The sequence below is a fragment of the Phymastichus coffea genome, unplaced genomic scaffold (assembly GCF_024137745.1).
Source record: "Phymastichus coffea isolate CEN01 unplaced genomic scaffold, Cenicafe_Pcof_1.1 PCOF00007, whole genome shotgun sequence".
In the NCBI taxonomy this organism is placed as follows: domain Eukaryota; kingdom Metazoa; phylum Arthropoda; class Insecta; order Hymenoptera; family Eulophidae; genus Phymastichus; species Phymastichus coffea.
In genome coordinates, this window is record NW_026706818.1 from 4,082,177 (window position 1) to 4,108,690 (window position 26,514).

Genomic DNA, 26,514 nt, shown 5'->3' on the forward strand with positions numbered 1-26,514 from the left:
TGATTTTCTACGAATGTACTCCGAACGATGGCTGGGATCGGGTATACGAGCATACATAATGGAACCGGTTACACCCTCTTTGAGTTAGTTTACGGAAGGATTGCTCATTCCTCTATGAAAATCCCACGGAAAGAAAAGCTAGGCACTTATAATTAATACCTGCGCGATTTAATTTTACGTCTGACGGAACTAAGAATAGCGACGGGCGAGAACCAAATCCGCGAAAAGGCAAAATCCAAGGATCGATACGACGAGCATGTTAGATCCTTTAAAAGGAAAGTTGGTGAGTGTGCTTGGGTATTGAATGAGACTAGGTTAGGGAAAGCCAACAGTTATAACAAGCAATCCTTAAAGATCATTGATATCCAGAATAATAAAAACGTTTTGTTAGAACTATCCAACGGAAAAAGGTATGCTCAGTAGTATCTTCATCATCAAAAAGTACATTGAGATGACCATTAATCTTGTATCAAGAAATAATTTGCTATAACATTAATTAATATATTCGCCCATTAATCATATTATTTTATTCAATTTTATATACATGTCGAAGAAGATTTAAAAAAAAGTTTTGTATCAATAAGCTTAGATTTTTAATTTAAAATTAATAATGCAAAGTGAAAATAAAAGTAATAAATGAAAACGTACTTTGAAAAAAGAATATGTAGCTCCATTTTTTACAGCCCCGTATGATATTTTTGTCTGCTTTGCTAAATCTTCAACGTCATTTATAGAATCTTCCATTTTCACTGCAGTTAAAAATGCTGCTAAATTGGCTGTATAACTTGAAACCATTATAAGTACGAAAAACCACCAAATTCCCGCAACCATACGAATGGATGGAGTTCTAAAAATGTGATAATAAAATTATTGTACATTTATATTCATAATATTCAACATAATATTAAAAATAATATTCATCTTGCCTACTCTGTTGATTTATCGACCACATGACTGATAAAAAAAAATAATTTTTATATATTAAATTCTAACGATATTTAGTTGTAATGGAACCTGAGGTGCAGTTACTAATAAAGAGAATATTAGAGTCAACCGGACAAAAAAAAGAAAAATAATAAATCCAACGGACGAACTTTATCCAACACATTGATAAGTATAGGTAATGAAAGTTGACACCTCTCATTGCCTGAAGTTAGATTCCTATTATTTATTTATTTGATTTACAGAATTTTTGCTAACTTTATTGTTTCCACATTATTGAATACTATTCTATCCCATTCTATCAAATCCATATTATTGTATAAACCTTCGCTATTCGCCCGGACACGTGAATTATCCTTTTATAAAATATTATAAAAATAAGACGTAACATTGGTGAAAGCAGCAGTGGGATATTTTTTCAATAGAGTATTTGTACTCAGCTTTATTAACAAAATTAATTACACCACAAGACTTGTAGTCGCTAACCACTGCTTCGCTAGTCAATTCATACGCGCACATTCTCATCACTCTACATATCAGGTTTATGTTTCTTTTTTTTCCCTCTTTATATTCATGCAAAAAGCTACAAAGGTCCAGGATAAACGAGTTTTCGACCACAAGCTGTGTTACTGGCAAACACCTAAATATATCACAACACGCTAATTCTGCTATTTCAAACGCATTTTTCACATAGGACAAAATGCAGAAATCGAACGAAGACTTCGAAGATTCACGTGACGTTGTGTCTTCCCGAAATTCTTAAAGGAATCTAATGGAGTTAGCTAAGCCTGAATGCGGAAAAAGAGAAATAGATATTCGAAAAGCAGCTCTTGCTCTTGGAAAAGCCCGCGTCAACGAGGAAACAGAAAAAATCATGCAAAAGATTACCTCTGCTCTTGTCGAAGAAAACGGAAAAATGAAGGAACTTGAGAGACAAATTATATTACTTCGCGCAGCATATAACCAGGTAGAAAATACAAGGGCCCCGATGACACAAAATCAAAATTTAGTTAACACAATACAAATACCTACGATCTAAGGTTTACCAGTTAGCCTCCTATCCTGACTGCGACAGCGACTATTCTTTTATCACATATCGTGACCAAAGCCATTTGAAGCATAACCCATCGTACCTTTCCGTTTCCCTTCTACTCTCACGATTAAAGAAGACCTGACTAACGTTCCCTATTTGACGGTACTAATTTACATAGGTTTATACGAGCGTGCCAACATGCAAAACATCTAATACCACAAGAAGTCAAGTTTCAATTGATCGAACTGCTTATTAACAAAATATAAGATAGAGCGTACACAGCTATATAAGGGTTGATCTTAACTGACTTTAATGACTTCATAGGAGATCTATAATAAGTGTTTTTCCCAAGCGAAACTGCAAATACCCACTGAGGAGAGTTGACGGTCCTAGTACCGCAAAAGAACGATCCCATACAATCAATGAGTAATGGATATTCGAGATAGTATTGCTGATACTACGTGCCTAGAAAATGACAGAGAAATAACTTTGATGGAAAGAGCTAAGCTCTATTGTGAGACCATCGAAGAATTCAGGGGTAAACTCCACTACGGATTTCGAAGCCGTCTTCAAATGAAACCAGGTATGACACTGTGACGGGCGAATCGACCGTTGAGTTCGCTCGCCCTGTTCGCCTCTCTCTCTCTTTCGTGTGCCTTCCCCTGAACCGCTGCCACATCGATCTCAGTTGATTAAAACCGAGTATTGACGCACGATGCGGCTTTGTTGCAGGTTTGATTCCTGATCGGCGGAGATGCCTGGCGTTGGAGGAACGGAGCGAGAGCGGGAAGCAGAGGAGGAGAGAGAGAAATAGTGTCGCCGGCATGAGTCGCACATGTGTGCGTAGCCGGCGGCGCTCGGCCGATTGGGTACCTATAGGGAGGGGCGCGTAAGACGTCGCGAAAAGCGCGAGATCGCGGCGTTAGTATGGCTTTTACCAGCAACTAATTTCGAGCTAGTTAAGCCTCGCGACTAAGAAGTGCGTGAATAGTTAAATGCCACCGAGTGAACAATATCAAAAAGGAGGACGAGCTGCATCCACATAGAGATCCACCTTTTGAGGAATACGTAGTTGGCCCAGCGGACGTGGACTTCCACAGCAGCGCTCCCTCCTAAGGTCAGGTACCTTTTTTGTTTCTCTTTGTGATTTGCTGCAATCTTATATACAAGATAGAATTTCAAGTAAAAGTCAAAAACAATTCTCAAAACGTCAAGTAATACAAACAGCAGTTCTACAGGGTGTCCCATTTTAAAGGAACCACCTCGAAATTTTCGACGGTTGGCGTTGTACAAAAAAATTGTTCAGACAAAAGTTGTTTGGGACAATGGGGGCAACCTTTCTGTGAAATCCGATTTGACCTTGAGATTCATTTTCAAGATCAGTTGAAGGTCAAAGGCATTTTTTCAATAGGAACCTATATTTTTGATCCCGAATTCGGAAAGAGCGGAAAATTCTACATTTAGATAACGTATTATGTGTGGGGTGCGGTTAACCCCCCCCCCCCGCCTAAGGTTATGTAGGGGTCAAATTTATGATTTTCTTCATCTATGCGCAGGGATGATAGGGCAAGAGTAAGGTTAATTGTAATAACCCAATAACTCGATAACCCAAATAACCCAATAATCCAATAACCCGATAACCCCAATATATCAATAACCCTAATATATCCCAAAAAAATTGTAGGGTCAAACAACAGTGACCTTGAGCTTAAACTTCAGGTTGATTTTCAAAGTCGACTTCATATATTCAAAGCCTTCATGAGAAGTGTCATTTTCCATTTTGTGGGATAACATGTTATTTCCATTCTTTTTTCTGGTGTGATTCCGGACAAGCCTACAAAGTTTCAACTAAATTGTTTAATAACACTTGAATAAATGCAATATTACCTGCCGAAGAGAAAATGGAGTGAGTGTGTATTAGATAGGTCCAAGGAAGTGGATGCTGTTCAGAGGTTCAATATACAAGAAGTCGCGGTTTCTTTTTATTCCCTAGATTAGGGACGAGACTGCACCTAGCCGGCATAAAAACCCCAGTCATAGGTGGGGAAAAGCCCTTTAGATGCAGCAACTTTATTAATAATAATTTACAATGAGTAGAACGCAAGCATCAAATTGGACGTCGCTCGCCTCTAGGCTCTCGCCTTTACAATCTTTGTCGTATGTGCGCACGCAAATCGGTGGATCATCCGGTCCACTTACCGCATGATGTAGGACTCGTGAGAGTGGGAGAGGAATCGAGAAAGTGCCTCCGAAATTAAAGGGACGGTGTAGCCCCGACGTCTCGGGAACGGGAACAGCCCTCGCTACAGCGTCACCTGAGGAAGCTGATGGGCACAGAGCCGCGTAGTTGGAGGCACTTCTGAGGGCTGGTCGCGCCCTCACCTACGGCAGCAGGTCTCCCTGTCCGTGGCTCAGCAGCCACGAGTCACTGGTCGCGATGTCGGACGATGCTTTCGCCGTGGTCACAACAATTACTTCGCTCGTGTACAAAATCGAACCGCAGCGCACAGAATAAGAACGTTCGGATCCGTCAAAGAGGGCAACAAAACTAAAACTAAACTTGGGGAAAGCGATGCCCGTCTTATATTGGGCGAAGCATTCCCACTCCACCCCCGCATTCAGGACCCGTAGCGTAATAGAGAGGCCCAGAGCGCGTCGCACGGTCGGACCCCGTAGCATATCGCACCGCTTTCGATTGTCCAACACGTGTCGATAATGACGTGCAGATGCAACGCACATGCGTCACAGCTTACCGCGAGGTCAGCTGCGACGCATGTGCGATGCAGCCGCGCTGCACGAGGCCCACAAACGAATCGGATACCCAAGCGCAGATACCGTAAACAACACTTTTTTAGTATTGTTTATGACAATAGTGATTCGCGAACAGTCCTTCTCAGGATAGTTCAAGTGTAATTTTCTTAGTCGACTTAAAAGGAGGGAATATGCCGGATTATTCGAGAAACGAAATTGTTGATATTCTGTTGTCTCTCGGGGCATGTCAAGGCCGATATCGTGCTGCGGCAAGGTATTACCCGCAGTACCCGGCTGAGTAATCAATACCTTACCTTCATTGGCTGGGTAATCGATACCTTACCTTCATTGGCTGGGTAATCAATACCTTGTCTTCACTGGCTGGGTAATCAATACCTTATTAACCTCACCCTTGCCCCGGTGGGATAGGGGGGGTGAACCGCTCCCCCAACATAATACTTTATCTAAACGTAGAATTTCCCGCTCTTTTCGAATCCGGGATAAAAAATGGGGGTCCTTATTCAAAATATCTCTTGGTTATTGGGTTATTGGGGTTATGGAGTTATTGGGTTATTACAATTAACCTTATCCTTGCCCGATCATCCCTGTGCATAGATGGAGAAAATCATAAACTTGACCCCTACATGACCTTAGGCGAGGGGGGTGATTAACCACACCGCACACATAACACGTTATCTGAACGTAGAATTTTCCGCTCTTTCCGAATCCGGGATCAAAAATATAGGTTCCTATTGAAAAAATGACTTTGACCTTCAACTGACCTTGAAAATGAATCTCAAGGTCAAATCGGATTTCACAGAAAGGTTGCCCCCATTGTCCCAAACAACTGTTGTCTGAACAATTTTTTTGTACAACGCCAACCGTCGAAAATTTCGGGGTGGTTCCTTTAAAATGGGACACTCTGTATAGAGCAGTGTTTTTGGTCCAACACTATACCTGCTATACACATTGGACCTACGAGTACTAGAATCTTCCAATATTCTGACAGCAAATATGCTAATGATATAGCAATATTAACATCTCATCAAGAAGTAATAATAGCGTCAGAAATGTTAAAAACTTACGTTAATGATCAACTCCAAAATTGGCTAAATTTTTGGAGAATAATAGTAAACGAGAGTAAATCAAGTTACACTATATTCACTCTCTGTACAGATATTTTTTCACCTATTACACTGAAAGGCAATTAAATTTCTCAACAAAATCATTTTAAATACTTAGGCATACACTTGGATAGAAGGTTGATATGGAAAGAATACATATTCACAAAACGAAAACAACTAGGACATAAATGGAGAAAGATGTGATGGCTCCTTGGAGGAAAATCCGAGCTTACAACTGAAAATAAGCTCTTACTTTACAAAGCAGTATTCAAGCTAGTCTGGACATATGGTATCCAACTGTGGGGTGCCGCTTCGAATTCAAACATTGAAATCTTAGACAGATTTCAATCTAAAGTTTTACGTAGCATAACACACACGCCGTGGTTCGTTCCAAATGAAATTATCCGAAAAGATTTACAGATTACATCAGTAAAAGAAAAAATTAAAAATATCTTCGCAAAATGCAATATCAGACTACGAAATCACTCAAACAAACTTATTAACAAACTTCTCTCGGAGTCGATTACTACTCGTGGTTCACTATCGATTGAGTTAGCCCAGCGTCTGTTGCGTCGAGCTGACCTTCGCGAACGGAGCTATAGCGAGGATACACAAATAAAAGCCATGAATTGTTTTTCCACAATTCTGGGCGTTTTCTTCGTATTGCTTCTCGCAAACGGCGCATAACTTCAAGATAATACTGTTTATTGACCGTACGTCCATATGGTAAGAACTCCTGATGCACCACGCCATGGTAATCGAAGAAAACAGTGAGCAAAACATTGACATTTGATCGAACTTGGCGTGCTTTTTTCGATCTTGGCTCATCTGGGCTCTTCCATTGGGACGATTGGACTTTGGTTTCGATATCATAACCATATACCCATGATTCGTCACCAGTTATGACCCTTTTGAGTAAATCTGGGTCGTCGTTGACGTTATTCAACAGTTCTTGAGCGATGCTCATGCGATGGTTCTTTTGGTCAAAATTTAGCAATTTCGGAACAAACTTCGCTGACACACGTCTCATGCCCAAAACGTTAGAAAAAATTTCATGGCACGAGCCAAGCGATATACCAACATCCTCAGCAACTTCTCTGATAGTGATTCAACGATTTTCCAGAACAATTTTCTACACTGCTTGAACGTTTTCATCAGTTGTTGACGTGCTTGGGCGTCCAGAGCGAGGCTCGTCATTGGCATCTTCCCGGCCATCTTGGAAGAGTTTGTACCACTTGTAAACATTTTTTTTACTTAGAACAGTTTCACCGTATGCCACGGTCAACATTTCAAGTGTTTCGGAGCACTTTATTTTATTTTTTACACAAAATTTGATGCAAATCCCTTGATCCATATTTTTCGATAGCAAGAAATCGCCGAGCACGCAAAACATTTATAACCTTTATGCCTCCCTCAACCAAATAAAAAATGCTATACACTTGAAACTTGGTACAGATATTCGGGAAGAGTGTACCAACATAACAAAACAAAAAAATCGATAATCGAAAATACGTTGCCCGTGAAATTTAAAAAGTCACCTTATTTTTTGAACACACCTCGTATATCAAAGTTACGTTGAATGTATAGTTCTACTCCCCCCCCCCCTCGGCCCAGAACTTACACTTTTCAGGAAAGTTAAACTTCTGCAGGCGAGTAGGCATGATAATCATACAATTTTTTTTATTATACTCAAACTTGTTTTTCAATCTTCAATAATTTTACTTGCTACAGTTGCATGCAAAATTATCTGGTCAATCATAATTTTATAATTGACTGTAGTTGAAATAGTATAAAAAAATAACTTTCATATACCATTATAAAGAACATTTATTGTACTACATTATTACATAGTTATATAATTAAATAGAATAACAATAATTATTTATAACAAAAACGAAAATTTTTGATACTTCATAAATGTCCGGTCAAACAGAAATTACGCTTTATATGTACAGAAAACTTACAAATAAATGAAAGGATTCACATTATTCATCAATATTTAGTAGCCATACCCTTTGCAGCTATCACGACAGCACATCGGTGAGGCATCGATTCAATCAATTATATAATTCTCTCTTGAGAAATATTTTACTACTCTTCTTGAACTTTTTCCCACAAATCAGATTTTTTGCACGAGTTTCAGTCCCTCTTCTTACTTTTAATTCTTGCCATAAGTGTTCTATAGGATTTAAATCCGGAGTTTGACTTGACCACTGTAAAACCCAGACTTTTTTCTGAGTAAAAACTTGTTTAAGGAGCTGTGATCAATATTTTGGATCATTATCCTGCTGAAAGATCCATGCTCTTGGCATATTTTTACGTGCATAAGGCAGCATCACACCTAATATAATGTCCCTATACTTGGTAAAGTTCATGATGCCGTCAATTTTGAAAATTGGACCAATGCCTTTCTAAAAGAAAGCTCCCCATTGTGTGATGTTTCCGTTATCGTGTTTCACAGTTGGTGTTTGATATCGCGGATCATTTCTGGTACCCTTATCTTGCTTCAACTTTTTTTCTTTTCCCCACTTGACCTACTGATTAGGAGGCGCGCGACTAAGGCGCTAATTGATTACGCGCTGCGCGCCTGCCTAAACCTACGTGGAGCACGCACGTCCCTCTCTTTCTCTCTTTTTTTAACACCTAGCGTCGTCAACTCTAGCGGCTTCGGGCCGGCTCGGCCTCGTTTAGCGATCTCGGTCGGCCGAAAGCAAAGGCCATGTATTAGACGCATTCTGAATGCGCCTAACGCTGGTTTCTATGCTCCGCCCAGAGAGGGGAAAGAGGAAAAATACTGAGCGAGAGCAATCAAAACGCTCGCTCTCCTCACAGAATCTTTTCGAAGTGTGAATGTCGTATGCATTAATTTAGTTTCATTTAGTATTATTCTCCAATAGTTAAACCAGTTTTAAAGATGGTTATTTATGTAGTTCTGTAACGTTTTGTATACTATTGTTGCCTCTGAGTGAACTGTTAATATTGCTGTATCGTCTGCGTAAATTACTGTCAAGATATTTGTAGACTTCGGTAGATCTGAGATATACAATAAATATAGTGTTGGGCCTAGAATATTGCCTTGTGGTACTCCAGCTTTTATCAACTGACGTTTTGATATGTATGTATTCATTTTAACTTGGAACTTTATTTTGAAAATATGACTGCAACAATTTGTAGTGGGGCTCCGGAGAAAGGTCTTCAGCTTATGAAGTAGCCTTTTATGCCAAATCTTCTCCAAAGCTTGTGCAACATCGAAGAATATACCAGTGCAGTGTTATATATCTTCGATGGCTTTCCTCGCAACGGATACTATTCTGTTTACTTGCTCGATCGCAGAGTGATTACACCTAAAACTAAATTGATTATCGGGGATGAGTTTTCTATATAGTATTATTGGGTTAATTCTAGCTGGTATTAATTAAAGATTATTATTAATTAAAGAAAAATAGCAGAGACGCAAGCATGCATTGTAAACTATTGTTAAGTATCTTATTGCAATTTTCGTTAAAGTTTTAATCATTTTTCCTGTGACATTATCTAATCCCGGAGCTTTTCTATTTTTAATTTTATTAATTATTTACAATACTTCATTTATTTATATCGGTTCGATCAATGAACTGTCTTGGACGTCAGAAAATTCCAGTAAGATTTCTTCTTTATGTTCGGAAATAATTCTTTGGTGAGGCGTGAACACTATACTTGAATGATTTACAAACGTTTGAGCTCTTTCCTTATCTGATCTTGCCTAGTTTCCGCCAGATTTTCTGATAGGCGGTATAAATGTGGTTGGTCTTTTAAGTCGTTTAGTAGCTTTCTATAAAGAATAGTTTGTTGCTTCTGTTGGACTCACAAGGAAAGTACCCCAGGTGTCCCTCTCTTATTTCAATAATACTGAGATATGTTATAGTGCATCAAAAAATAAAAGACACGTATTTTTTTTATTGGCGAATATGCACTTTAAGGGGGTGAAAATCACCCCCGAAAGTCACCCACAAACTCACATTTTTTCAATATCTTCAGTTCTATTCAACATTTATCAATAAAAAAAAATGGAAAAGAATTGTCATGAAAAACGCAACAACAGCATGTGGTTTCGATAATAAGGGTTGCAACTCTTAGATTTAATGGAGGTAAAACTGTATTTTCCTAGTATTTTTTCGTGTAAAATTTTATAGAACTGTTACAAAAATATAAAAAATGTTTTTCAAATATAAAATTACAAAAAAAATTCACGTGTTTCGGTGTTTCCACATAAACTTTTTTTATAGGGGTGAACTACCCCTAAACCCTATCATAAATCAATGTAGATAAATAACACAATAAATGAATTCTCGGTTTTTATAAAATTGTGGTGTGATATGGTGCATTGAAAAATAAGTGATACGTATTTTTTCGGATAATTTTCACTTCTAGTGGATAAAAACCACCCCCGTAAGTTATTTTCAATATCATATTTTTTCCAGTATCTTCGGTTTTATTTGTTACGTCGTAGTCGACTTCTCAGGTACGCTCTTTTTGGTCTACGCTTGCGCGTGTAAACCAGGATAAGCGTGTGTATTGTATAGAAAGTTTTGGCACGCGTGATTTTTACTTGGGTAAAGTGCGATCAAAACGCATCAATACCACAATCAAACAATAAGGAAAACGAAGTGCGACTCTTGCCACAACGACGTTTGAAGAAAGGGGAACACTAAGGCTAGGTGAAGTAAGAAAAATACAAAATTTGGTTTTACTTACTTTTAATTTTTCGTTCTTTTTTTGTTTCGAGCCTTGGACTATTACACTGAATGATTCGTAACTTTGCGTGCTCGCGATAAGTATGAGTTTTCTTGGGATACGGTGCCGTATGCTTAGTCCTAGGCTGGTGCTAGGCTGGAGAGCGAGCGTCTAAAAACGTGTCCGAAGAGAGAGCACCAATACATCATCTTTGAAGTGACAGACAAAAATACGACTAGACCAAGAGGTAACGTGTTACCCCCTCTATGATGGGACACGAAACACCTGGACAGAAAAGAACTCGACAGACTACTGCGAAACGCAGAGCCTTTTACGGAAACCACTCGAAGTGGTACGGACCGTGACTCGGCGGAGAAGTTAGCTCAGGAGGCGGAAAAATACCTCCGTCACCTATGCGAAGCTAGGACGCTAAACGATACGGACGTGACCGCCGACGTAGACAGGCACAAAGACAAAGAAACAGACATGACGAAGAAGCCTCAGAGGCATACAAACTTGCCAGAAAAAAGCTGAGACAAGTTATAACGGACAGCAAACGACAATGCTGGATACGACTGACAGACGAGGTGGACTCGAACCCGTGGGGGATGAGTTACAAAATCGTAACCCGGAAACTAGGCGTTCGAGCTCTACCGGAGGTAAAAGATGCTAGGACAATGGAAAATATAGTAAAGGGTCTTTTTCCAACGCATCCTGACAGAATCGATGACACGAACACGGACGAAGGAACGGAATGTCCTGGCTTCATATGGGAAGAGCTCATACGAGCGACAACCTTGCTGAAGATAAACAAAGCTCCTGGACCAGACGGTATACCGGGTGAACTGCTACGGTATGTAGCGACTCGACGGCCGGACATACGCTTGCAGTTGTACAGTGGGTGCCTGACAGCGAATGTTTTCAGTAAACTCTGGAAGAACGCGAGGTTGGTACTCATTGGCAAAGGCAAGGAAGACCCCGATAAGCCGAATTCGTATAGGCTCTTGAGCCTCCTCAACACGCCCGGCAAATTATACGAACTGCTACTGAGACCAAGACTAAACGCGGCGGTGCAAGCCGCTGGCTATCTATCGGACCGACAACACGGCTTTCGGAAATGACGCTCAACGATAAGAGCAATCACAGACGTGAGACAGGTAGTTGACAAAATGAACGAGATTTGCTATGGAGCCAGACCTATAACGCTCGTAGTAACGTTAGACGTAACGAACGCCTTTAACTCTGCTAGGTGGGTGGATATTCTGAGAGCACTAGACGGCTTTCAGATGCCCGCCTACCTTCTAAGAGTCTTGGAGAATTACATAAAGGACCGAAAATACCAGCGGGAGTGGCACAAGGATCCATATTGGGTCTCGACCTCTGGAACGTACTGCACGACGGACTAATAAAGCTCGCCATGCCCCCGGACACGCGGCTGGTCGCCTACGCTGACGACATAGCAGTCGTAATAACAGCCAGCGACACACATCTGGCTCAGCTCAAGCTGAGCCAGGTGATGGGGCGTTTGGATGGGTGCATGACGGACTACGCACTGAGTCTGGCTCTTTTTAAGACAGGCTTACTGATAGTGGCGAGACAGAGCATAGACACGATAATACCGATGACCATAGGTACGGAACGACTGGAGACGAAAAGTGAGGTAAAGTACCTGGGGGTGACTCTAGATACGAAACTGAACTTTTGGTCCCACCTACGAGACGCGACCGCCAGAGCCAGCGAAAGGACCAAGGTCTTGAGTAGGCTGATGGCAAACACGATAGGACCGAGACCTATATATAAGTATACGAAGACTATTGATGGGTGTAGCCCACTCCATCATGCTTTACGGAGCAGAGGTATGGGCCAACTTGTTACGGGTGAGAAGACGCGCAAAGACTATGACGAGTGTACAAAGAACGGGAGCGCTAAGAGTCGCGTGCGCGTACCGAACAGTCTCGGAAAACGCAATATTCGCGATCGCGGGCGTTATATATCCCGATCGACCTCTTGGCAGGCGAAAGGAAATGTATTTACGACCGAAGTGCGACCATAAGGAGGGCCGACGCTGCAACCGAGGAACGAACGAAAACGACAGAACAATGGCAGACAAGATAGACGACAGACGTTCAAGGACGCTGGACCGACAGACTGATACCAGACGTTGGTCTGTGGAAAGACAGAAAACATGAGGAGGTGGATTTGTATCTCACCCAGATTCTGACCGATCACGGATACTTCCGAAAGTACCTGCACAGAATGGGTAAGGTAACTTCCCTACACTGTGTGTACTGTAGGGGGTCTTGGGACGACGGGGAGCACACGTTTTTCGTGTGCGACAGTTGGGCCGAGCAAAGATTGAGACTGGAGACCGAATTAGGGCCGATTACGCCAGAAAATGTGACGAACGTAATGTTGACAACAGCTAACGCATGGCGTAAGATCGCGCTGTACGTTTCGAATGTGTTACCAAACAAAAAGACGAATGGATGCTTGGAAAATTGAATGAATGAGAACATTTCAGAGCCTACTCAGGAATGTATGTGTGTTTGGACACGCAATGACAACCGCCCAGTCTGAAGTAATGTGATAAACAGTTCCGGGCTGGTTGCGGTGCGAACAAGGAGAGATATATTTGGTGGGTATTGGTGGCCTAAGCTACTGAGTCCCACACTTGGTGGGCTTCCGTCAGTTGTCCGCAAATGTATTCAGACTATCCTCGAAAAAAAAAAAAAAATGATTATGTCTTCCCCAAGAAAGACTTTATCGTCAGCCATGTTAATTCTAGGTAAATACCCTTCTGTGAGCATACTCTTCAGCAGGTTAAAAACTATGGCAACATCATTCGATAAGAACGGTACCAGGTTCATTACATCGCTATTTACTATTAGGCTGCTATGATAATATGAAATTACTGCGTTGGTATCAATTAGGTAATCTCTGCCTGACATTCCGTCCTCTTCGATAGGAAAATTATTCCATACTAAGTGGAATTTCGCAGTTTTTCCATTTATGGTTAATATCGCCGTACCTATGGTCGGAACGGTGTGTGCCGTAATACCACTCAAAGTAGTAACTTCCCTCGGATCAAACCTCGTGATCCAATTTAATGCACTAAACTTAATTAGATTCACGGCTGATCCGTTACGTATCAACCATAAACACGGTCTACTTTTTGCTGGTCTCTGTTATACGAAACCTTACTCTCGTTGGCGATTTGATTATTCCCTGCGCCAAGTCCCCAATTCGAGGCAACTGCGATGACTGGTTCAATAGGGCTTGCGGGTTCCTTAGTATCGTCATCACTTTTGCCGGAAGTACTTCCTGTTTCTCGGACGTCGGTACTTCCTGAACTTCTGTCAACATCGTCTTCACATTCTGTTGCTGATGTTTGGTCTTGTCCTGATTCTGGTTGTATGTCATTTATGTTGGGCGAGCCCCATCTGAGTTTAAATTACCCATATTATTCTGTTACTGGTATTTTGGATTGGGTCTAAGCTCGCCTTTTTGCTGCAGGTCATAAGCTATTGTTCCAGAGCGCTTTCCGGAGGGATGGTGATACGAGTCCATATCAGGGTTACATAACCGCCCTGCATGTGGTCCATTGTCTTGATAACACAAGCCGACAAGGAAAAAAACCCAGAAACCAGACAGTACGTTCCCAAAGGTTTTTGTTGCACTAAAACCGAATCTAACCTCAGAATTGCTCCATCATCCTAGGTTTTCGAGAAATCCTAACCTAAAAGTCCAAAAAACACGATTTTTCACTATATTTCGCGTAGTATTACGTCGTAAGCCAATTTTATTTTAAAAAACGAGTAATGCTATCTCAAAATACTACTCTGACCCTTCAAAACCCTTTTTTTAGATTTAAAAATCTTTTTTTTCCATCGAGATATCGTAGATTGAATTTGAGTGATTTAGCGATTTCGTTACAGCACGAAATAGTGGCGAATTTCCGAATAAGGAGTTATAGTGTAATTATACGTTTTTTGGGTCACTGAATCCAAATTTAATGTCAGAATGACTCTATAATCTCAATTCCCTTAACCCTAGAGCCCCATAACCTGCGACGCTGTAACCCCTGACCGACATACCCCAATTTCCTTAACCCTCGAGCCCTTTAACCTGCTGCGGTATAACCCCCGACCCTCACACCCCAATTTCCTTAATCCTCGAGCCTTTTAACCTGCTGCGGTATAACCCCCGACCCTCATACACCAATTTCCTCAACCCTCGAGCCTTTAACCTGCGAAGCTATAACCCCCACCCTCACACCCCAATTTCCACAACCCTCGAGCCCTATTTCCGCGACGCTATAACCCCCAACCCTCATACCGAAATTCGCTATGCAGAATACCTCAAGCCTCCAAATTATATTCAACCCCCGAGCCCTGCAAGTCTGCAACCTCAGACTCCTTTGCCAGAATTTCCTCAACCAGCACTTCAAGCTGCTATCATATAACCGTATATCTCTACATTTCAATCCCTTCAATATCCAAGCCTTGTATTCTACGCAGCTTTCAATTATGCGTTTTAAATCTCATTTATTCAGTTTATGAATGTTGCATCTGAATATCTGCAACCCTACAGTTTTTCACTTCTTTTTTTTATGAAAACGCTGTCGTTTATCTTGAAATAAACGTTTAAGAGATTTGCCTCTATGATGATCTGTCAATGTATCGTGTCGGTGTAGAGCCCAGCAATAGTCAGCCATCATGCTCTCATTCCATCTACCTTGATAATGTTCCTCATTGTTTCTGAAATCTTGATGAAATCTTTCACCTATTTCTTCATTGAACGCCCCAACATTGTCCGGAAAGTATTCCAAATGTGAAAACAAAAAGTGTATTTTCAGGCTCATTAAACAGCCTAATTTTTGAAAATTCTGTAGCATTGTCGACATAATAGTTTTGTATTTAGGGTCCCGGTGGTTTCCGAGAAAATTCTCGGTTACACTTTTGAAACTTATCCAAGCATTTCTCCCATTAGTCGTCATTGTCAAGAGGAATTCATCATCTTTCATAAGTACTCGAATGTCTGGCCCTATAAATATGCCTTCCTTCATTTTCACTTCAGACAATTTAGGAAATTTGCCCTGAAGATACTTGTAACATTCGCCTTCCTTATCTAGTGCCTTGACGAATTGCTTCATGAAGCCCAGTTTTATATGGAGTGGAGGTAACAAGATATGTTTAGTATCAACAAGGTTCTCATGGACGACATTGTGTGATCCAACAACCATTCCGATTCTTTTCGTCCATTCTTTCCGAACCCAATGTTCTCGTGCACAACTGTCCCAGAGACACAAAAAATATGGGTGCTTCGTATTTCCAGATTGCAAGCCAACTAATATATTGATCATCTTGAAATCGCCACAAACGAGCCATTTGTGTTCATTGTAATTGATTTTCTCAAGAAGGAATCGAAAGTTATTGTGAGACTCTTTCATCACAGTGGAATGAGCATTGGGAATAGCTGCATACTCATTCCCATTGTGCAGAAGTACTGCCTTGAGACTTTGTACAGATGCATCCATGAAGAGTCGCCAGTTCTCTGGATTATAACCTCCTTGCCCTCCATATAAACTGATGAGATGCTTTATATCGTTGCAGTAAACAAGGTTATCCACGTAAGTAAAATATGGCCGAAATTTAATATCTCTCTTCCTGTAAATAGAAACTTTTGTCTCAGGTAATAAAAGATTTCTTTCTTTTAGTCTTGAAGCTAAGAGTTCTGAAGAATCTTTCGAAAGATTCAAATCATGGATCAGATCATCCAAAGAATTTTGGTCGAAAAGTTTGGGCTTTTCTGAGTCAGAAAAATTTTCTTCATCACTACTGCTGCATTTGTCTGTTACCGGAACTTCTATTGGTTGAATTTTTTGGTGATTTTTAGGTTCACGCCATATTGTTGGTTGGAGAACAACTTCGGTTTTAGTTTTATTCCAGTTTTTCAAACTTCGGTGACAGTCTTCACAAATATATTTAAGAACCCATGGTTTGTTGAAATTCTTCATAGGTGTCTCGTAACATTCTTGAAACTGATCTTTAATGATATCAGTGATTGATCGACGAAGTCGAGCTACCTCAAATTTACCGTAGATATTACAAAAGGAATCGATTTTTCCTTTGCATGGAATTCTACATGCCGACATCTTCAATACCTTATAAGTTAATTGGAAATCATGAGTAATATTATAAACTTATTCTAATAACGAAATGGGTAAATATAATTAAATTTCTAGAGGACAAAGTAATAATAAAGATCAGTAAAAGTACTACACGCAGTGTTATATGAGAAATAATAGAAAGTATTTAATTCCATTGACTTCTCCGTTAGCCTGCCGCTCAAACACGATCTCTAACAGGGATGAAGAGTAGAACACAAAAAACTTGGAGTTTTCGAACAGTGTTAAAACACGAATAATATTATAAACTTATTCTAATACCGGAATGGGGTAATGATAAAATTTCTGAAAAATGAAGTTATAATAAAAATCAATGAAAGTACTGCACGCAGTGTTGTACGAGAAATAATACCAAAAATTCAATTCCAGTGACTTATCCGTTAGCCTGCCGCTCAAACACGATCCCTAACACGGATGAAGAACGAAGCACAAAAATTTGTAGTATTTGAGCAATGTCATACACGGTTATCCTCAAGTAAGGAAATGTAGGCCCTAAGTGAATCCGATATCTGCTAACGTAGATACTTTCTTCATCGTTAGTAGACAAGAAAAATGTAAGATTAAAAATCCTAGCTGATCGATTTCGCAAGTTATAGACACTTGTATGTAAACGTAAATTGTACTTATATACGTAAGTTGGATATGAATTTTCCATTGTTCCATTGACCCAGCGGTATTCCCCGTCCACCAAACCCGAATTTCTTTAACCCTCGATAGGGCCGGGGGTTATAGCTTCGCAGGTTAAAGGCTTGAGGGTTAAGGAAATTGGGGTGTGAGGGTCAGGGGTTATACCGCAGCAGGTTAAAGGGCTCGAGGGTTAAGGAAATTGGGGTATGTCGGTCAGGGGTTACAGCGTCGCAGGTTATGGGGCTCTAGGGTTAAGGGAATTGAGATTATAGAGTCATTCTGACATTAAATTTGGATTCAGTGACCCAAAAAACGTATAATTACACTATAACTCCTTATTCGGAAATTCGCCACTATTTCGTGCTGTAACGAAATCGCTAAATCATTCAAATTCAATCTACGATATCTCGATGGAAAAAAAAGATTTTTTAAATCTGAAAAAAGGGTTTTGAAGGGTAAGAGTAGTACTTGGAGATAGCATTACTCATTTTTTAAAATAAAATTGGCTTACGACGTAATACTACGTGAAATATAGTGAAAAATCGTGTTTTTTGAACTTTTAGGTTAGGATTTCTCGAAAACCTAGGGTGATGGAGCAATTCTGAGGTCAGATTCGGTTTCAGCGTACCAAAAGCGTTTGGGAACGTACTGTCTGGTTTCTGGGTTTTTCCATTTTTTAAATTTTGTCGGCCTGTGTAATTTTTATAATGAGGTTTCCAGTTCCTATGTTTCCTGCCTCCACCCTTGAGATCGATTCTGCTGGTATCCTTGGTTATTCTGGTTTTGTTGGATTTCTGCGGGTAATTCATCCCACTCATCGTCGTATTGTTCTTCTTGTTTTGGTTGTTGATCATTTTTTTGTTCTTGTACGAAATTGACATTGAGAGTGCGCAATAAATTTGTCCATTTATTAGGATTCGGATTCGACATGCCTTGCTCTTGATTTATTTCTCATTTCTTTACGTAGTGCTTCTTTATAGACATCCTTCAGGGTTTTGGGCTGTTTAATATCTACTAGATCTCCAATTTCCTTTGGCAGTGCGTCAATGAAAGTCTTTATGGTCGAATCGCGCATTGAAGTCATCACTGCCTCGGTGTAGTCTTCTCCGATCTCTTCCTTCAGCGCATTCTGCGCGCAGTTCAACAGAATGTTAATCCTGTCATGGAAATCACCAACAGTCCCCTTGCTTCATACGTAGATAATGAATTTAGAAATCATAGTATGCAAAGTCCTTGAAAGGTGCGAACCGCTCCTTCAAAATTTTGATTAAATCATCGACTGCTTTAATAGATTTTCCATAAATTTTTTCATATTAGGGAACAAACAGTAGTCTGACGGAGCCAAGTCTGGAAAATAGGGGGAATGTGAAACGAGTTGGAACCCTATCTCCATTAGTTTTGCGGCCACAACTGCTGAGGCCTGAGCTGGCGATTTGTCGTGGTGGAAGAGGACTTTTTTGTGGGCCAATCGTGGACGTGGATGAATATTATTCGCCTGTAATGGTTTGTCCCTTTTCCAGATAGTCGATGAAGAGTATTTCTTGCGAATCCCAAAAGACAGTCGCCATAACCTTCTTGGCCGAAGGAATTGTCTTCGCCTTTTTTGGAGCAGATTCCCCCTTGGTAACCCATTGTTTAGACTATTCTTTGGTCTCAGGAGTGTAGTGATGTATCCATGTTTCATCTACAATGATGAAACGATGCTTAAAGCGGACTTTACTGGAACAGGTGCAAACCATTCTTGCAACACTTCCATTGGAACTCCATATTCCAGGCTATCAATATTGCGATCCAGGAATTAATCCTTTCGACGCAGCTTGCAAGCAACACGATATAGCGTACTCGAAAAATCGAGAAAATATCCAGGCTAGAAATATCGCAGACAAAATTTTAGCTGAAAAAGCGATCAAAAGAGTCTTCGCTAAGGATTCTAGTTTTGATGAGAAAGCAGCTGCTTACGCTATATCTAACGCCATGAAATTAAAATCCAAGTTTGGTATGGATCTCGCGAAGAGAAGAAAGAAAACCAAGACGAAAGGACGCAAGAAAACGAAAAAGTTAGTTAATTTGAAAAGCGTGATCAAAGCGGCCACATTCAAATGGTCCAAGGGTAAATGTGCGCGCAAAGTCATCGGTTCTGCTTTGAAAAAAGCTCGTACAACTGTTAAAAAAGCTGGTGGAAAAGCAAACATCAATGTTCCACGAATTCTGCCAATATCAACTAAGATGGGTGGAGCTTTGCCCTTCCTCATACCACTTTTTGCAGGCTTGAGTGCAACTGGCGCACTAGCTGGTGGCGCCGCGGGAATCGCAAAGCCGTGAACGATGCAAAGTCTGCAAAACAGCAATTGGAAGAGAACAAGAGACACAACAAAACGATGAGACCATTACTCTGGGAAAAGGCCTGTATCTCAAACCTTATAAAAAAGGCTATGGACTTGATCTCAAACCTTATCTGGGATCAGGTTTGAAAAAAAAGAGTTTGAAATAAATTTACCGGACAGAGCCCTCACAAATGCCGACTTGATGAAGTATGCAAAAGTTTTGAGTATACCAAATTTTCGCGGAGTCTTCATGAGAAATGACTTACCGAGTTCTGGACCATATTATCACCAATCAGCTACAGTCAATCTTGACAGCGTCGAATGAACAGGAACGCACTGGGTGGCTTATCGCAAAATCGGAAAAAACGTCACATATTTCGATAGCTTTGGAGATCTTAGACCACCTATTGATTTAATGATGTATCTTGGCGATATCGAGATTAAATATAATACGAAAAGATATCAAGATTTCTATTCTCACGTATGCGGTCATCTTTGCTTACAGTTTTTGTGCCAGGGTATAAAAGTAAAGGCAACGTGAAAATATCGGTAGTCATGTTCACACAGTCATGGAGGATTCGTTAACTCTGACGCTCTCGGGTAATTCTTCACTGTTGGAAGCGCACTATTTCCCACCAATCGAACTATCACAGCATAAACATTACAAGTTGGGCTTAGTCGAGTTCCTAACGTTCAACTTGATACCTAAAATTGACGTACATAATAATTTTACGTCGCAAATCAAATTATCGACATACCTGTCGGGACCTACGAGATGGACGACATTGATAAATTTTTTCGCAGAGCTGTGTAGTGTTTACACACTGATAATAATAATATAACATTAAGTTTGAAACCAAACAACAACACCTTGCACTAAACAATCTAGTTTTCTGAACCTATTGATTTTTATCCGCAGAATTCTATTGGACAGTTGTTGTATTTTTCACAACGTATATTAGAGGCAAACGTTTCTCACAACTCTGATCTACCCGTCAGTATTCTCAAGGTGAACGTTGTAAGAGTCCAGTGTGACATAACCGTTGGCGCTTACTTGAACGGAAACACTGTTCACGAAATTCACGAATTTTTTCCAGCAGTACCATCTAGATATAAAATTATTGAAATTCTCTCTCACGTGATTTATTTTCCAGTTACGAAAAAGTCTATAGATTATTTACAGTTACGCACCGTCGATCACGACAGAAATTTAATTAATTTTCATGGTGAAGCTATAACCATCAGATTACACCTCAAAAGCGTATGATGGGAATTGTTTATGATTCAAAGAGTGGCAGGGGCTATATAAGCACTGAAAAATGCAAAACCACCATCAGTCGTCGACTGAATTTGAAAACGTCAACACGGCGAATTCCAGTCATCAATCGTCATCGGAAAGCAAAAGCTTTGACACGTCAAAACAAAAAGTTCCTAAAGAGTCTTGGGCTATGTAGTTCCTAGTGGAAAATTAATTGTCTAATTATTTTTTTGCTGCTTTCAACAAAACAATGGAGAATATTCTAGAAATACAGTCATCTGTCGTCTTCGATGAATCTTTGGCTCATTACGAGATCCGCGCTCATCAACCTTACACCAATTCATCGTTTAAAAATAGTGGAGATTCGTAGATAAATTCAACATCAAGACTTGTGTCTTTTATCATCTCGCAGCTCGTTACACATTTGTGGACGATTATGTAGCAACAATAACACTTTGTTAACGAATACTAATTTTGTTAATAATGCCATTTGTCACATGTTTGAAGAAATTAGGTAGGAGCTGAACACTATAGAAATAGATGAATGTAAGAACGTTGGTATCACAACAGTTATGAAGAACTGGTTATCTCTTACTCCAAGCTATTTTACAATGGTTTTCAAGTTTCCTACTATATATAAACATAATGAATATCTACTGACAATGCAAGGTTATTTATGACTTCATATGATCTATCAATAGCTCGATACATCTGTATTAAAAATATTTTAACACTATTGTGAAGAAAGCGAGAGGGAATAGACTAAAAAATATTACCCGTTAAGTAGCAGTAAGTAAGGTGTTACGTCGCGGACGAGTCAGACTATTTTATAGCGGTAATATTTGAATTTTTTTTTATGAAAGGGGAGTTCCCGTAATTAAAGTAATAGTCATTTAATAGCTGACTTTATTCTCAGTGACGCACTTACCCTTTCTGGGTTTAACCCTTTATCGATTAGTTTTTATGTATTTTGTACTATAAAAGAGGACACAAGGCAATTGTAAGACACTCTGTATTCGACTCTGTCAGACTACCGACCTTCTGTAATTTGATCAATAAATATTTTAACTTTATTTCTATAATAATTTATTTCAGTTATACCTAATTCTTGTATCTACGTTACATCTCTGGCTTCTGAGGTACGAGTTTCTGGACCGGTGAAACTACAGGTAAAATTATTTAAATTGTTACTTTTCTACTCGATGCTTTAGATATGTTGTCGTCCTGCTGTCGTTTTAGTCTCGCACCCGTGGTAAAGCACTTACGCGTTGACCGAAAAGAGACAGTCGCGGTTGAGTAACTCTTGTTAATTCGCGACCGTTACGTGAGACGTAACAAAGGAATCAGTAAGACAGTGACGGATCTTGTAAATAAAAAATACAGTATGTAATTTAATGTAAGGAGATATGATGAAACTACAAATCAGTTGGAGAAACCACGCTACGTCATCTTAGCCTTCCAATCTAATCGAAAAAATGAACCAAACTAAAACACTAGTATACGAGGTGTGTTCAAAAAATAAGGTGACTTTTCAAATTTCACGGGCAACGTACTTTCGATTATCGATTTTTTTGTTTTGTTATGTTGGTACACTCTTCCCGAACATCTGTACCAAGTTTCAAGTGTATAGCATTTTTTGTTTGGTTGTGAGAGGCGTAAAGGTTATAAGTTTTTTGCGTGCTCGGCGATTTCTTGCTATCGAAAAATATGGATCAAAGGATTTGTATTAAATTTTGTGTAAAAAATAAAATAAATTGCTCCGAAACACTTGAAATGTTGACGGTGGCATACGGTGAAACTGTTCTGAGTAAAAAAAATGTTTACAAGTGGTACAAACTCTTTCAAGATGGCCGGGAAGATGCCAATGACGAGCCTCGCTCTGGACGCCCAAGCACGTCAACAACTGATGAAAACGTTCAAGCAGTGAAGAAAATTGTTCTGGAAAATCGTCGAATCACTATCAGAGAAGTTGCTGAGAATGTTGGTATATCGCTTGGCTCGTGCCATGAAATTTTTTCTAACGTTTTGGGCATGAGACGTGTGTCAGCGAAGTTTGTTCCGAAATTGCCTTAAGAACCACTTAACTATTGACCAAAAGAACCGTCGCATGAGCATCGCTCAAGAACTGTTGAATGACGTCAACGACGACCCAGATTTACTCAAAATGGTCATAACTGGTGAAGAATCATGGGTATATGGTTATGATATCGAAACCAAAGTCCAATCGTCCCAATGGAAGAGCCCAGATGAGCCAAGATCGAAAAAAGCACGCCAAGTTCGATCAAATGTCAATGTTTTGCTCACTGTTTTCTTCGATTACCATGGCGTGGTGCATCAGGAGTTCTTACCATATGGACGTACGGTCAATAAACAGTATTATCTTGAAGTTATGCGCCGTTTGCCAGAAGCAGTACGAAGAAAACGCCCAGAATTGTGGAAAAACAATTCATGGCTTTTGCATCACGATAATGCCCCTGCTCACTCATCTTTGCTTATGAGAGATTTTTTGGCCAAAAACAACACCACAATCATGCCTCAGCCATCATATTCACCGGATTTGGCCCCATGTGACTTTTTCTTGTTCCCAAAACTAAAGAGACCTATGAAAGGACGAAGATTTGTAACGATTGAAGAGATAAAGACGGCATCGCTGGAAGAGCTCAAGGCTATACCGAAAAGTGCTTATGAGAAGTGCTTTGAGGATTGGAAAAACTGTTGGCATAAGTGTATTGTATCTGAGGGTGATTACTTTGAAGGGGAAAACATAAATATTGATAAATAAATTAATAGTTTTTCTTAAAAATACAAAGTCACCTTACTTTTAGAACACACCTCGTATATAAAGTTTTCAATTTGAATGATTGGGTCTATTCATATTTCGAAAAAATAAAATCAGTTACCGTGTGCCCTAATCATAATGGCAAACACGTAACGATATGTGCATATCAAAACGTTAAATTAGTGAAAAAGTTTTACATTGATGGCTTTTGTAAGGATTGGGAAGAGAGCTATGAAGTCGTTGAAGGATTTCTATAATGATTTTGTTTTTTTGAGTAAATAATTTGTAGAATAACATGAATTTTTTTAGAACATGTAAAATAAAATATATTTTTATCAATAACAAATTTTTTTCATAATTGATACAAAAAATATTCTTTTATTTTTTTATTAAACCATCAAAAAAAAAAGTGAAATTATTCTCTGACTCTGATAATGAGAGCAGCAGCAGCAGTTCGTCTTTTTATAATAAATTTTGTATTTTTATCAACAAAAAAATTTATACAACATAGAATTTAGATGAAAAAAAAATGTTTATTTATTGTAATTGAGGTGGCGTATAATGATGACATGTGTACATATGATTACACAGGACCACAAATGGGAACCGGAAAAAGTCCTTCGGCAAAATTGATACCCTATATGTATTTCGACGCGCTGATTCCAAATCCGAGGTCCACATAACCCCAGCACGTCGTGTTCAAGGACATTTGAAGGTCAAACGCATTTACTACGGGAAAACATAAAATCTGACCACGGATTCGGAAAGAGCGGGAAATTTTACGTCCAAATATGTATTTTCTATTTTTTCCAACATGACCCTCCAAGGTCATCTGAGGGTCAAATGACTCACCGATAGATCAAATTCGTATTTCCCACATACATCATCACAACTAAAGACATGCGTACAAATGAGTCAGGTATCTTTAGGTTTCTCGATGCGCTGAATCCAAATCCGAGGTCCACATAACCCCAGCACGTCGTGTTCAAGGACATTTGAAGGTCAAACGCATTTACTACGGAAAAACATAAAATCTGACCACGGATTCGGAAAGAGCGGGAAATTTTACGTCCAAATATGTATTTTCTATTTTTTCCAACATGACCCTCCAAGGTCATCTGAGGGTCAAATGACTCACCGATCGATAAAATTCATGTGTTCCATATACATCATTACACTACAGATTTTTAACTATAATTTGGTCACGTATCTTTAGGTATTTCGACGCGCTAAATCAAAATCTGAGGATCCTCGGTCTCAAATTCAAATATGAGTTACGGTGAGAACTTAGTTCATGGTTAGCTCTCTTTATGGTTTTCTCGCGCGGATATTGCCAATCGATTCCAGCAATTAAAATTCACCTAGCTTGATATATAGACTTGATTTCAGATAGTGATGTCGATCAAAAAGATTTACGAATGACGCGTTCTTTTATTAGCAAACGATCTGCGGAGCGCTTTTCTTTTGTGTGGAGTAGTAGTGTCTCTTTTAAGAGACCAACAATAGTCTGACATCATGTTCACATCCCAATAGCCTTGATATCTTCTTTCGATGTCTTTGAAGTCTTGGTGGAATCTCTCTCCTTGCTCCTCGCTAAAGTCTCCTAAATTTTCAGGAAAGTAATCAAGATGAGAATGAAGAAAATGAATTTTCAAATTCATCAAGCAACCCATTATTTTGTAATTACCCAACATCTCATTTACTATATCTTCGTAATCGTCGTCTTTATTATTTCCTAAAAATTTATGCTGAACTTCTCTAAAGCTTTGCCACGCGTTGCGTTCCTTTATCGTCATTCTTCTTTCAAATTCTTCATCTCGTAATAGTTCTCTTATTTGTGGACCATCAAAGACTCCTTCGTTGATCTTTGCTTCCGAAAGTTTTGGAAATTTCTCGAAGAGATACATAAAAGCGTTGCTTTCGTCTTGTGAATTTTTCATTGCTTTAATGAACTGTTTGACCAAACCAAGCTTAATATGCAAGGGTGGGAGGATGACTTTATTTGCAGGTATAAGACTTTCGTGTAAAACATTTTTATTACCTGGGGTCAAATTTTGTCGAAGTGGCCATTCTTTTCTCACATAGTGTTGATCTCGGGCACGGCTATCCCATTCACAAATGAAACATGGATATTTCGTGAAGCCACTTTGTTGACCCAACAAAATTGTTGTTATTTTCAAATCTCCAACCAACTGCCACCCGTGAGTATCATAATGCAATTTCTGTAGCAGTAAATCGAGATTAGTATATTCCTCTTTCAAGACAATGGAATGACCAATTGGTATAGGGGCGTATATGTTACCGTTATGGAGTAAAACTGCTTTCAAGCTTCTCGTAGAAGAATCAATAAACAGACGCCAATCAATAGCTTCATACTCTACGTTTCCAAATTCATTTATCAGTCCTGCAACGTCGTTGCAATAAACTAAATCGCATTCTTTCGAAAAAAATTTTCTAAATTGTTGATCACGATTTCGGTAAAATGTGATGGAAGTACCAGGAGCCAGACAATTTTTTTCTTTCAATCTAGATGCTAATAGTTCCGAAAGTTCTTTTGAAAGTCCCGTGTCTCGAACTAAATCACTCAGCTCTTCTTGATTAAATCCATTAAATGTCTGGTCTTGCTCATCATCTTCTGTATCTTCCATTTTATCAGTGCAACCTCTTCTACTTGAACCCTCTCCCATTGATTCTTCTGTTTGCATTTCTAAAATCTCAGGTTCTTCAGCATCCAAGGTGGCGAGAACAGGAAGAGTTACAGACGTAACGAATGGAT

At 39.5% G+C, this 26,514-nt stretch overlaps 1 protein-coding gene across 4 annotated transcripts in view; it reads right to left on the reverse strand.

Annotated features, from left to right (window-relative positions):
- Positions 1-26,514, reverse strand: part of LOC131669076 (glutamate receptor ionotropic, kainate 2-like) — a 1,402,504-nt gene that overhangs the window by 304,729 nt on the left and 1,071,261 nt on the right. For all 4 annotated transcript variants that reach the window (XM_058943701.1, XM_058943682.1, XM_058943691.1 and 1 more), the window contains one exon: positions 649-847. In XM_058943701.1, coding sequence (XP_058799684.1) covers positions 649-847 — 199 coding nt within the window. The remainder of the gene's footprint in view (positions 1-648; positions 848-26,514) is intronic.